The 13,579-nt window shown below is 49.3% G+C and overlaps 1 protein-coding gene across 1 annotated transcript; it reads left to right on the forward strand.

Annotated features, from left to right (window-relative positions):
• The first annotated feature begins 2,810 nt into the window (after positions 1-2,810).
• On the forward strand, positions 2,811-12,008 carry Rpl22 (ribosomal protein L22). Its single transcript, XM_042672796.1, has 4 exons — positions 2,811-2,935; positions 4,904-5,008; positions 7,523-7,647; positions 11,504-12,008. Exons 1-4 carry the CDS (start codon positions 2,924-2,926, stop codon positions 11,646-11,648), a joined length of 387 nt encoding a protein of 128 aa, XP_042528730.1. The 5' UTR covers positions 2,811-2,923; the 3' UTR covers positions 11,649-12,008.
• The last annotated feature ends 1,571 nt before the right edge of the window (positions 12,009-13,579 follow it).

The following is a 13,579-nucleotide window of genomic DNA, read 5'->3' on the forward strand; positions in this document are numbered from 1 at the left end:
TTGCCTTGCATGAATGAGGCCCTGGGTTCGATTCCTCAGCACCACAAAAGCAGAAAAAAAAAGCCGGAAGTGGCACTGTGGCTCAAGTGGTAGAGTGCTCGCCTTGAGCTGAAGAGCTGAGGGACAGCGCCCAGGCCCAGAGTTCAGGCCCCACAACCGGACCCCCTCCAAAAAAAAAGCCAGAAGTGGAGCTGTGGCTTAAGTGGTAGAGCACTAGCCTTGAGCAAAAAAGCTCAGGGACGGAGCTCAGGCCATGAGTTCAAGCTCATAAATTTGGGGTTGTCTACAGATTTTAACAGAGAAAAGTATACTCTGAAGGTTGCCTTTTTTTGTCCCCCCAATGCTGTATTTCAAACCCTGATCCTTGTTCATGCTAGACAAGTAACCTACTATTAAGCTACATTTCCAGCCCAAAGCATAAAGACTTACTAACTAGGTAACCTAAGAGGAAAAATCAGAGCTGTAGTGGGCTGGGGGCAAATCTCAGAATGCTCGCCAACCCTGGATTCAATCTCCAGGTTCAATCTGCAACAAAACAAACTACTCTACACCTGGAAACCAAACACAGTAGGTGAGGCAGAAGCAGTTAGCTCTCCAGGGTGGTATTATAATGTAGATGCTCGGAGCGGAAACTCCGGAGGTGGGCTGCTCAACCGGGAGCTCTGAGAAGGAAATACAGATGGTTTGGCACGTGGAGGAAGAACTACAAACCTAGCTAAGAGCCTGTAGCTCATGTCTGTAATCCTAGCTACTCAGGAGGCTGAGATTTGACTATCATGGTTCAAAGCCAGCTTGGGCAGGAAAGTCTGGGAGACTTATCTGGAATTAGCCACCAAAAAGCTAGAAGTGGAGTTGTGGCTCAAGTGGTAGAGCTCCAGCATTGAGTACAAAGCTCAGAGACAGCACCCAGGCCTTATATTGCAATTCCAGGACCTGCATTCCCCCTCTAAACAAAACAAAACTGAGCAAACGAAAACTACAAACTGCTTTCCCCTGCTGCCTCTAAATGCTCTAACAGCCACTGCCTGCCAGGTAGAAGAATGAGACTCTCCAGCAGAGTACAGTGGCTTGTCTGTAATCCTAGCTATTCAGGATGTTTAGATCTGAGGACTGAGGTTAAAAGCCAGCTTGGATAGGAAGGTCCAATGAACTACCAGAAAACCGTAAGTGGAGCAGTGGCTCAAGAGGTAGAGTGCCAGCCTAGAGCAAAAGAAATTCAGTACCTAGGCCCTAAGCTCAAGGCTCAGTACCAGCACATAAACAAGAAAAAGATGGGAGACCCGCAATAAAACAGAACAGAGAAACAGGAAGGAAGACCTCCCTGGCCTCCCACCTAGAAGCAGCTACCAAAGCAAAACGTTTGTACAGCCCATTCTCTACTTTGCAAAGCTAAGAGAACAGCCGGTAGCTTTGGAGCCCGGTAACTAGCATCATACTCCCCTGTTTAAACCTAGACCAATCAGCATGGGCCTGTGTCTCCTCCAGATTATAAATCAGACCAAGACAGGGCTTTTGCTGAGCAAGGACATTTGAAAGGGGGTAGCCTGGGGGTTGGGGTGTACGCAAGTGAACCATCCCTATTCAGATCGTGGATGATTCCATAAAGATACAGGGGCATCTGGGTAAACGGGCTGGGCTGTAAGCTTAGAGATGAATCGACTTGCTACTCCACGTGCAGCCCTAGAAGCACCCAAGTCTGGGTTTTTGGGACGTGCGGGTCAGGCCTCGGAAACGCTGAAATGGAACATGCATTTTATTTATTTACTAATTGTTTTGGTCCTGGGGCTTGAACTCAGGAGCTGGGCGCTGTCGCTGGGCCTTTGTGGTCTCAGACTTTTCTGCCTAGGTAGCTTGCTGGTCCTCAGATCGCAGCCTCTTGAGTAGGTAGGATTGCAGGGAGAGCCTCCGGCGTCCGGCTTGGAATGTGCATTTACGTCAGATCCTTTTCGCTTGTGTGTGTGTGTGTCAGTCCTGGGGCTTGAACCCTGGGCCTGGGCGCTGTCCCTGCGCTCTTCAGCTCAAGGCCAGCGCTCTGCCACTGGAGCCGCAGCGCGGCTTCTGGCTTTAGTTCTGTGTGTGTGGTGCTGAGGAATCGAACCCAGGGCCTGTGCATGCAAGGCAAGCGATCGACCACCAGACCACCTTGCCAGCCCCTTTTTTGCGGGTTTGGCCAGGTGCTGGCCCAAGACTTCCGGCGCTGGGCAGCGAGGCGGCCCGGGGCAGGGACCGGGGTCCCGGAGGCTGGGGCGCGCGCGCTGCCGGGCGGGCCGGCCTCCCCCTCCCCGCGGCGGTGGGCCAGCCCCGGGGCCTGCGCTCGGGGCTCCCGGCCGCCCCGGAACTCCTCGCAAGGGACACGGACCGGCGCCCTGCCAGCCGCCCGAGCCGCACCTCCACTTCCGGCTCGCGGCGCCGCGTGGTTTAGTCCGCCCGGGCGGGCGTCGACCTCGGAGCTCGGCCTCCCGAGTCGGCCGGGAGCGCAGGCTGGGCCGGGGCGCCGCGAGCGCTCGGGGCGGCGGGGCCGCTCATCTCCAGCCGTCTCGGGGCGGGATGTCCGGATCACAGGCCCGCGGCTTCCGGCGAGGTCAATTTCCTAACCCAGGGCTTCCTTCCCGAGACCTTCAGGAGTCGAGCTCAGCCGCTCGTTTGCCGTGCCCCCCCCCAGTCATGCGCAGTGGAACCGGCCGTCCCGCCTCCCGCGGCCCTCAGCCCCGCCTCCTGCGGCCCTCCGCCCCGCCTGAGAGAGCACGGACTCCACACGCCGGGAGAACCAATCGCTCTCAGATCGCGCGCAGCCCCGCGAGCTGCGGCGATCGAGGGGCGGGGCGGAGCGATTGATGTGGCCTGAGCCCTGCGTGCCCTGCGCGCCGCGGGCTCTTTGCGTCTGCGCGGTGCGTCTCGCTCCCTTTCTGCCTCCGCTGCCGCCATGGCGCCCGTGGTTAGTACGGCTCCGCGCGAGGCCTGGGCCCCGGGGCGGCACGCGGGCCTTCCCGGCTGGCTCCCGTCCAGGCTCGCGGGGGACGGCGCTTTGCAGCGTCCGGTCCGGGTGGATTGGCGGGGCGGGCGGAGCGGGCCGGGCCAGCTGCCGGGCCCAGCACGTTGTGGGCGGGGAGGCCGCGGCCTGAGGCCCGTGAGGGAGACCCGGGGCGCAGGGCTCCTCGCGGGCCGCGGCCGGCGGGAGGCTGGAGCCCGGCCTCGGGCCTGGCCACCTGGGCGAGACGGGGGGAGGGCGGAAGGGAGCTGCGGGGGGCCGCACCTCCGGAAGCCCGGGGTCGGGATGGGCTCCCGCCGGTGGCCGGGACTCCGGGAGCAGGTCGGCGCCCGAGGTGCCTCCTGGCAGCCTCGGAGAAAGCTGGCTTGTCAGGGTGCAGCCCCTTTTTGGTGGAGGACGAAGACCCCGACCTCACCTCGGAGTCCGCCTGCGGCTGGGCTGTGCGGCTCCGCGGAGCCACGCACTCCGCCCGCCGCTCGCCCTCCTCCCGGGGCACCGGGAAAACATGGTTTCCCTCCCGATCCTGCTTGATCTTTCACCCCGGGCCTCCCTCGTTCGCATCTTTGGTTGTATTTCCGTTCTTTTCTGCCTCCGCGGGCCTTCAGGTGCCCTGTGCGTGTGTCGGCTTTGGGTTGAAGTGCTTGCGGGGAGCCATCAGGTCCGCTGTGGGCGGGTGTGCTTGCTGATCCTCGGCCGGCCTCCGCACCGTAGCCGGGTTCAGACCCAGGAGAGTGGTTTTTTATAGCTACTTAAATGTAAACCCACCCAACACAGGCTTAAGTGTGCTTTTTAACACGAACAGAGTTAAGTATTTGGGAAACTTTCTAGAGAGCATATGCAGCTAAGAAGGCTATACAAGTGCATTTTGGCGGTGCCAGGAGTTTGTAGAAATAGCAGTATTTATGCTCCTCTGCAAGAGTAAAGACACTAAACTCAAGGGATGTTTTTTATGCCTGGTGGTTTGAAATGGTCAACCAATGAAAATGCCTGAAGTTGTTGACTGTTTTGTTTTGTTTTTGGTTTTTGGTCATGAGGCCTGAACTCTGGGCCTGGCGCTGTCCATCAGCTCAAGGCTAGCGCTCTACCTTCCGGCTTTTTTTTCCTGCTACATTTCCGGCTTTTTTTTTTTTGGGTCCGGTAGTGGGGCCTGAACTCTGGGCCTGGGCGCAGTCCCTCAGCTCTTCAGCTCAAGGCTAGCGCTCTACCACTTGAGCCACAGCGCCACTTCCGGCTTTTTTCTTTTTGCTTATGTGGTGCTGAGGAATCGAACCCAGGGCTTCATGAGTGTAAGGCAAGCGCTCTACCACTGAGCCACCTTCCCAGCCCCCGGCTTTTTTTTCCCTGCTTATGTAGTACTGAGGAATTGAACCCAGGGCTTCATGCATGCAAGGCAAGCACTGTACCACTGATCCACCTTCCCAGCCCCTGACAGGTGTTTTAGTATATTACTCCGCAACAGTGTAGAAACTGAATAGAATAGGGAGATAGGATTAAGGGAAAAGAGCTACAGTGCTGGAGGGTCACACAGTCCACAGAGATACATTAAGGATGATTCCACATCAGAGTTCTTTGTAGGCTCCACCTTTAGTCCTGGAATAAAATAAAGGCATTTAGAGCACATAGAAGCCATGTCTACTGTGGTTTGTGACAAACTTTCATGTTTGCAAGGATTGGGCAGGCTAGGAAGTTCAAGAATGGTGTCCTCATCCAAAGGGGATTACTCCCCACCCCATGTTTGTAGCCTGGCTTTCCCTTATCTCTCTGCCAGAGTGGATAGAGAGATGCTCTTGATGCTCTAGCAGAAGAACTCATCTGCAGGATTTTGTGTTTAATGGGCTTTTAGATTTTTTTTGTTTTATTGTATTTTTTTGCTGACAGATTTCAGTTTTATCTGTATTTTTTTTTTTTTTCTAGAAAAAGCTTGTGGTGAAGGGGGGCAAAAAAAAGAAGCAGGTTCTGAAGTTCACCCTGGACTGCACCCACCCTGTAGAAGATGGAATCATGGATGCTGCCAATTTTGTAAGTTTTGTCTTGTTACACTTGTGAACCTTCTGATGCTGTTGAGACCTGGACATGCACAGGCTTGAGACAGCTTCCACTTCTGACCAGTTATTTACTCAGTGTATGAGGGCTATGTAGTTTGTTCATACATGCACACACACATGTACCATTACTGAGCCTCAGGACTTCCTTGGTATTCTACCATTAGTATATTTATTTGTTAGAATTTTTTTGGCCAGTTCTGGGGCTTGAACTCAGGGCATGGACACTGTCCCTGCACTGCTGCTGCTACATTTTGTTTTTTGTTGGTCAGTGGGTTTGAATTCCAGGCCTGGGCGGCTGTCTTTGAGCTCTTCAGCTCAAAGGCAAGCATTCTACCACTTGAGCCACAATACCACTGGTTTTCTGGTGGTTAATTGGAGATAAGAGTATCACAGACTTTTCTGCCTGGGCTGGCTTTGAACCTCGATCCTCAGATCTCAGCCTCCTGAGTAGCTAGGATTTCAAGCGTGAGCCACTGGTGCCCAGCTATTCCTGAGCTTCTTTTGCTCAAGGCTAGCATTCTATCACTTGAGCCATGGCACCACTTCCAGCTTTTCCTGTTTATGTGGTACTGAAGAATTGAACCCAGGGCTTCATGTATCCTAGGCAAGCACTCTACCACTAAGCTACATTCCTAGCCTCTACTAAACCACATATCCAGCCTGGCATTTTGCTGGTTAATTGGTAATGGAGATCTCTGGGATTTTTCTGCCCAAGTTGGCATCAAAAGAGATCCTCCTCAGCCTCCTGAGTAGCTAGGATTTTCTTTGTCGGTTGTGAGGCCTGAACTCTGGGCCTGGGTCCTATCCCAGCTCTTTAGCTCAAGGCTAGTGCTCTACCACTTGAGCCACAGCGCCACTAGCTCCGCAGAGTACAGTGTTGCCCTTGTCCTTTGCGCGTGTGAACATGTGATGACTGATCCTATGGCTGTGGAGCTGTGGGGGTGCCGGCAGCTCCTGAGTTTCAGGGTTAACTTGACAAGATGCTGCTTGCTGCGTTGTTGGTGGAGTTGGGTCTTTTCAGACTTGCTGCTGTGCTGATTTTTTTGTCCCTAGTTTGGTGCTACTCCCCAGTACTCCTGTGTTCTGCCTGCTTGAGTAGAGAAGTGGGAATGGAGGCATGGTGCAGTAAGTAGAACTCTATCCAGTGAACACAAGTGTCAGGAACTGAGTTTGATTTTCTGTCTCAGAGCAAAAAACACTTTTTTTTCTTGGTGCTGGTCTTAAAGCTTAAACTGGGCTTGGTACCTTCCCTGAGCTTCTTTTTACTTAAGGCTGGAACTATACCACTTTCTTTTTTTTTTTTTTTAATTGGTCATGGGGCTTGAACTCTGGCCCTGGTTTCTGTCCCTGAGCCCGTCTGCTCAAGGTGAGCACTCTACCATTTGAGCCACAGCATCACTTCCAACTTCCAGTAATTTGGAGATAAAGTCTCACAGACTTTCTTGCTGGGTCTGGCTTTGAATCATGACCCTCAGATCTCAGCCTCATTAGTAGCTAGGATTCTAGGTGTGAGCCACTGGTGCCTGGCTTAGAACTCTACCACTTGAGCCTCACAGCTCCACTTCCACAGGCTTTCCTTCCTAGGCTGGCTTCTAGTTTGTGTTGGGAGATCACAGCCTCCTGAGTAGCTGGGATTGCAGGTATGAGCCACTGGACCTGACAAGACTATTGTTTATTTACATAATCTCACTTTCACACTTAGACTCTTTAGGTCTGAGCATTGTCTGGGCACTTTGGCTAGGTTAGTGTTCTATCACTGTGAGCCACAGTGCCACTTCTGCTTCTCTGATGTTTAATTGGAGATGAGAATCCGATGCACTTCCCTGCCCAGGCTGGCTTTGAACCATGATCCTCAGATCTCAGCCTACTGAATAGCTAGGATTACAAGCGTGAGCCATCAGTGCCCAGTTTGCAGCTCCGTTGTGACTCACCTTCCTGGGGCATTGGGCTCTGTGTTGTCTTTAATTTTACATTTAATTTACACTTAATTTTTACATTTGCTCTTTGGTTTCAGGTCAGTTCTGCCAATATCAGTAATTAAGGAAAATGATTTTTCAAAATATGAAAAATAAAAGCAAGGCCTTAAACAGAATGCCATTGGAACCTCTATGGCTTATTGCCATCAGCTGAAATAAAATGAGTGTGCTATGCGTGCATATCAGTGATGGGGTAATTCAGGTTCTCAAAAATCTTTTTTTTTTTGATCCCCTGTGGTGCCAGTTCTGGGGCTTGAATTCAAGGTTGGGCACTGTCCCTGAGGTAAGTCTTGACAGATTTCCCTGCCTGGGCTGCTTTCAAACTGTGGTCCTCAGATCTCAGCCTCATAAGTAGTTTGGATTAGTCACTGGTGCCTCACTGAGCATTCTTTACAAAAACCTAAACATTTGAAAAATACATGGCTTAAGTGCTGGGAATGAAAATTTAAATATTCTGTGGAGCCAGGTGAACCTACCACTTTATTAATTGTTTGATTGGATGATTTCCGCAGGAGCAGTTTCTCCAAGAGAGAATCAAGGTGAACGGGAAAGCTGGAAATCTTGGTGGAGGAGTGGTCACCATCGAGAGAAGCAAAAGCAAGATCACTGTAACCTCTGAGGTGCCTTTCTCCAAAAGGTACGGGTCCCTTCCCAGGGGGTGAGAATGGTCCCTTCCCAGGGGGTGAGAATGCTGAGGGACACCTGGGGAGTCCCTTGGTCTCCTGGTTCCCTCTGCTAACTATCCTACAGCGCATGGGTAGTGAGTGAATGAATGCTATTAAAAAGTATACTGCTTGCAGGGGTTGCAGTTTGATCTTTCACAAGGGAAAGTAGATTTCAGCCAGTAAAGTGCTCAGACTTAGGCTTCCCTTGTCTCTGGGTCATTGGAAGACTTTTTTTTTTTTGGTGGGTGGGTGGGGGGCAAGATTTGGACATGGGTCTAGAACTCTGGGCCTGGGCACTATCCCTCAAATCCAGCTCAAGGTGAGCCCTTTACCACTTGAGCCACAGCGTCACTTCGGTTTTCTGGTGGTTAATTGGAGGTAACAGTCTCACAGACTTTCCTGCCCAGGCTGGCTTTGAACCAAGCTCCTCAGATCTCAGCCTCCTGAGTAGCTAGGATTACAGGTATGAGCCACCAACGCCTGGCTCCAGGCAGGGACTTAACGCTTGGACCCATCCCTAGCCCAAGAGGTGTAGGTATTTGTGTGCATGTGCTTGTGCCTGTAGTGGGCTTTGAACTTGGGGTATTGTCACTTCACTACTTGATCCACATCTCCACTTCTGGGTTCTGCTGGTTTATTGGAGATAAATCTGGGACTTGCATCCCAGACTGATTTTGAATCCACATCCTCAGATCTCGGCCTCCTGAGTACGATTGCAGGCGTGAGCTACCAGCACCCAGTATGAAGGCTTTCCTTCTTAGTTTCATGGTATTGGGCCAGAAATTGACTGCTCTTCTGGCTCCACCCTATGGCCCTGCTGTGTTAAGGAGGCTCTGAAGCCTACAGCCAGCTTAGTTCTCAATAGCCTCGAGCCCAGGGCCTGGCCTGTTAGCTTTTCTCATATTGAAAGAGAATTTTAAGGTGGGCAAACACCTGGCTGTAACTAAGCTCATGGCAGTGAAGAGACGAGGTTAAGCTTTAGTGTCAGGGTCTGCATGGCTGAGTCATGAGGTATGAGAGTAGGGACAGGACCCTTGTAGGGTCTTGAGTATAGGCAAAACCTGGGCCACACCTAGCAGAATTCCCGGGAGGCTTCTTAGCATGGTATGAGGAGGTTGCTGACATATCTTCTGTGATGTTTTCACACATTTCTGTTCTTTACCCAGTGCCTGAAGGCAAGGACCTTGGTTTTATGGCTACCTGCCTGCCCGTCTGAATTGTTAAATTAATTGTTGCTGGTGCTGGAGTTTGAACTCTAGTTCTTGGCTTGCTTGGCTTGCTTGCTTACAGCAGACATGCTACCATTTGAACCATGCTTTCAATTTACTTTTTGCTGTTTTTTTTTTTTTTTTTTTTTTTTTTTTGCTCTGGCTGGCTTCAAACCACTTTCCTCAAGACTTGTGCCTCCTGTGTCTAAAATTAGTCATGACCCACTGGTGGTGCTCAGCTTTATTTTAACTTCAAGACAAGCTCAGGATGACTTCTAACTTGCTACCTCTTTTCTCAGCCTCTTTAGTATTGGGTGTGATTAGAGAATCACACTGTTATGCTATGTTTGCTTAGGTTTGTTTGAGATAGCGTCTCAATATGTAGTCCAGGAGAGCCTTACACTTCCTATCCTGATGCTTTAGCTTCCCTGGTGTTAGAATTACAGGTGTGCACCCTCATACCCACTTGGGATTTCTTTTCTTGGTGAAAATCATTTTCCTGAAGGATTTGAAGGTGTAATCCCTAACCTAAAACTTTTTTTTTTTTTTTGGTCGGTCGTGGGGCTTGAACTCTGGGTCTGGGCGCTGTCCTTCAGTTCTTCAGCTCAAGGCGAGCGCTCTACCACTTGAGCTACAGCGCCACTTCCGGTTTTCTGGTGGTTTATTGGAGATAGGAGTCTCACAGTCTTTCCTGCCTGGGCTAGCTTTGAACGGTGATCCTCAGATCTCCGCCTCCTGAGTAGCTAGAATTACAGGCGTGAGCCACCAGCACCCGGCACCTAAAACTTTTTTTTTTCTCATCTTTGGACATTGGTTTCTCCAACTTTCTATTAAGAAATTTTTCAAGATACATACAATTTTATTTATTGTTTTTTGCCAATCCTGGGGCTTGAACTCAGGGCCTGGGCATTGTCCCTGAGCTTCTTTTGCTCAAGGCTAGCACTCTATAACTTGAGCCACAGTGCTACTTCTGGCTTTTTCTGTTTTATGTGGTAATGAGGAATCGAACCCAGGGCTTCGTGCATGCTAGGCAAGCATTCTACCACTAAGACATATTCCCAGCTCCACTAGCTGAAAATTTGAACTAAATATCTTATCTGAATATGGTGTGATAAAAATAATAAATGACAAGGAAATCTTTTTAGATGAAATGATTTAAATGCCATTTATTTCCTTTTTTTTTTTTTTTTGGTCAGTAGTGGACCTAAACTCTGGGCATGGGTACTGTACCTCAGCTCTTTAGCTCAAAGCTAGTGCCCTACCACTGAGCCACAGCCCCACTTCTGGTCTTGCTGGCCTTTTCTGCTTATGTGGTGCTGAGGAATCAAACCTAGGGCCTCATGCATGCAAGGTGAGCACTCTACCACTGAGCCATCTTACCAGCCCCCTTTTTTTGTTATCAACATTTTTTTTTTGCCAGTCCTAGGGCTTTGAACACAGGGCTTGGGCACTGTCCCTGAGTTTCTTTTTTTTTTTAATTTAATTTTATTTTTGAACATACTGTACAGAGGGGTTACAATTACATGGGCAGGATAATGCGTACATTTCTTACCAAGCATTGCAGCCTCCTCCTTTGGTTTACCCTTCACATCCCTTCCCAGCCTCCCCCCTCCCCCCAATCCCAATCCCTTAGCTTCTTTTGCTCAAGGCTAGCACTCTACCACTTGAGCCACAGCACCACTTCTGGGTTTTTTCTGTTTATGTGGTGCTGCGGAATCAATCCCAGGGCTTCATGCATATGAGGCAAGCAATCTACCACTGAGCCACCTTCCCAGCCCTTGAGGTGCATTTTGTAGTGAAAGAATCTGAGATGTTGGGAGTTTTGTCAGCACTCCCCCTCCCCCCTGAAGTCATGGGGCTTAAACTCGGCCTGGGTGCTAGCTGTCTCTGAGCTCTTTAGCTCAAAGTGGGTACTCTACCACTTGAGCCACAGTGCCACTTCCGACTTCTGGACAGTTAATTGGAGATAAGACTCATAGACTTTCCTGCCCAAGCTGGCTTTGAACTGTGAACCGTGATCTTCACATCTCAGCCTCCTGAGGAGCTAGGATTACAGGTGTGAGACACTGGTGCCTGGTTCAGCCCTGGTTTTGTGTGACATAGTTCCTATGGGCTACAGCCAGCACAAGGGAAGGAAGATGGTTTCAGGCTCCAGTTGTCTTCGTGTAGTTGGGATATGGGGTGTAAAAGCCATTGTCTGCCTTGACAACAAGAGCAGGGTCTCTTTTTATCATAGGGTTTGAACTCTGGGCCTGGATGCTGTCCCTCAGCTCTTCAGCTCAAGGCTAGTGCTCTACCACTTGAGCCATAGTGCCAGTTCTGTTTTTCTGGTGGTTTATCGGAGATAAGAGTCTCATGGACTTTCCTGTCTGGGTTGGCTTTGAATTGTGATACTCAGGTCCTAAGTAGCTAGGATTACAGGTGTAAGCCACCAGTGCCTGGCCTCTGTCCTAATTATTATGGCTAGTTTAGGTGATGTGGCTGATACTGCTGGTTTGCCTTGCCTTTGTTTTGGAAGGGTGGGAGTGTTTTTGGATGCATGGTTTTATAAAAGTTAAGATGTTTCAGAATATGGACGACCATCTGTCTTGTGTAGTTCTTAAGTGTCCTTTCTCTGCAGGTATTTGAAATATCTCACCAAAAAATATTTGAAGAAGAATAATCTACGTGATTGGTTACGCGTAGTTGCTAACAGCAAAGAGAGTTATGAATTACGTTACTTCCAGATTAACCAGGACGAAGAAGAGGAGGAAGACGAGGATTAAAATTCATTTATCTGGAATATTTTGTATGAGTTCTTGAATAAAACTTGGGAACCCAAACAGTGGTTTATCCTTGTATCTCTGCAGTGTGGCTTGGATGGAAAATTGGGAATCACAGTGAACAGCCTTCACTTGCTTCCTTGTGTTTAGACTTGCCCCCCAGTTCTCCGTAGAGATATGGAACTATAGAAGGCTATGGCAAGGGAACTGATGTTGAACAGGTAGCGGACACGGGTGGAGTGTGTGCGCCTCTGGCCTTCTTCACGGGGGAGGATTCAGGATATATTGTGGGATTCCTGATTCATTAAAAAGGAAATTTCTTGTGGGGAAATGGCAGTGTCAATAAAATGTAGGTTTCTGAGACTTTTGTCTTCACTTTTTAATTCCAAGTTGCTCTTGATCGATGCTCAATAATGTATGTTAATCCTTTTTTTCTACAGAAGCAAAATGTGATCCTTTAGGCATTGCTGCATATTGAAGAAAGAATAATTGTTAAAAGTCCCAGGTTTTAAATTAAGTCAATGTGCAGAAAAGAATTTGTTAAAAAAAAATCTGTTTCTACATGCCTTTGCCATGTTCACCTTGGCCTCCAGCAGGAGGCGCTGGAGGCCCTAGCATAGCTTCCTCAGGAGGCTTGCCTGTAAAGCCCCAGTGAAGGGCCCTGGAGGCAAGCAGGCATGAGAAGTGCTTGGACAGTCGTCCAACAAATAGCAGCTTCCCTGCCACTTAAAAGGCATGGCTGGACTGTGTCTGATGTCAGGGTAGCTGCAGTTGAGTGGTAGAGTGCTGCCCAACTGATGAGGTTCTGGGTTCAGTCCGTAAGGCGCCTCATCTTGGGATTTTGTGCCGACTGACAGGGCTGGGAGTCATAGTGAGGTGATTGGAAGCCTCTGCTGCCTTGGTGCCCTCCTGAAATCCAAACAACTCTGCAAAAACAAATGCTTCACTAGTAAAGGCACTTGGTCAAAGAGCTTGCCTGCAGCTGATCCCACACCTGAATTTCACATAGCTGGAAATTAGATGTTCAAGTTCTACCTTGGCTCCAATTTAACATTTGGTGTTTCTTGGATTGAGTTTAACATGTTGAGGCTTCACAATTACACTGTGGCAAAAGGCTCCAGCATTTTCTATTTCTATGCAAATTTCCTGAAGCAGAATTGTTTGCATGTTTCTTTGCCATCACAAGAGGTAACATTTCTTTCAAACTTGAACAAGGTATCAGTTACTCTTTGGTGGTGTCCCTTACCATGATTATTAACTGTAAGTTTGTGATTTGGGTTTGTAATTTTTACTTGTTTGTTGCATTGCTGTAACTGTAATGATTTTTAGTTTGGCTGTTAAAATAATCCCTGGGCTGAAATTAGCATATTTTAAAAAACTGGTCCCAGATTTAAAAACTTGTAATAAAATTGAAACTGCTTTTTCTATGCTTTTTTGAACTCTTGTAAAATTGAGTGTGGATCACATTTCATATTAAAGTGGCTAACATATGGCTACTGTTAACTGTGCAAGGCCTTTTTTTAAATTTTTTTTTATAAAGGATGGGCAAGTTCGTTTCTTAAACCTGGTCCTCCATGATGAGATGCTGTGCTGTTACTTTGGTCTTTACTAGGCATAGAGGAAAACGTGTCCCTTGTCTTCACTCTGTTCTCTGGTCTCCTTGACATCCAGGAGTTGGCTTTGAGCCTGCTCGCCTAGCACAGATCCCTCAGACCCAGAGCAGGGAGAGAGCTTGCCAGGCAAGTCCCTTTTCCTGATGGGAAATGTGTAGTGTACTGTTACGTGCCCAGGGCACCTTTCAAGTCAGTTTCTTTTGCCCATCTGGCCTACCTGCCTGAGTTGGAATTTCAGGGCACAGAAACTGTAAGCTGTGATTTAAATTCACAAAGGGCACAAGCTCTTGGTTGGACCACAGATGCCCTTTGAGTATGTAA

Source organism: Dipodomys spectabilis, unplaced genomic scaffold (genome assembly GCF_019054845.1).
Source record: "Dipodomys spectabilis isolate Male_0828 unplaced genomic scaffold, ASM1905484v1 ptg000772l, whole genome shotgun sequence".
Lineage (NCBI taxonomy): Eukaryota > Metazoa > Chordata > Mammalia > Rodentia > Heteromyidae > Dipodomys > Dipodomys spectabilis.

Bases quoted from the DNA above. Each gene is read 5' to 3' on its own strand.
- Rpl22 (XM_042672796.1), top strand. The intron at 5,009-7,522 runs GTAAGTTTTGTC...TGATTTCCGCAG, and splicing joins TCATGGATGCTGCCAATTTT to GAGCAGTTTCTCCAAGAGAG. The intron at 7,648-11,503 runs GTACGGGTCCCT...CTTTCTCTGCAG, and splicing joins GAGGTGCCTTTCTCCAAAAG to GTATTTGAAATATCTCACCA.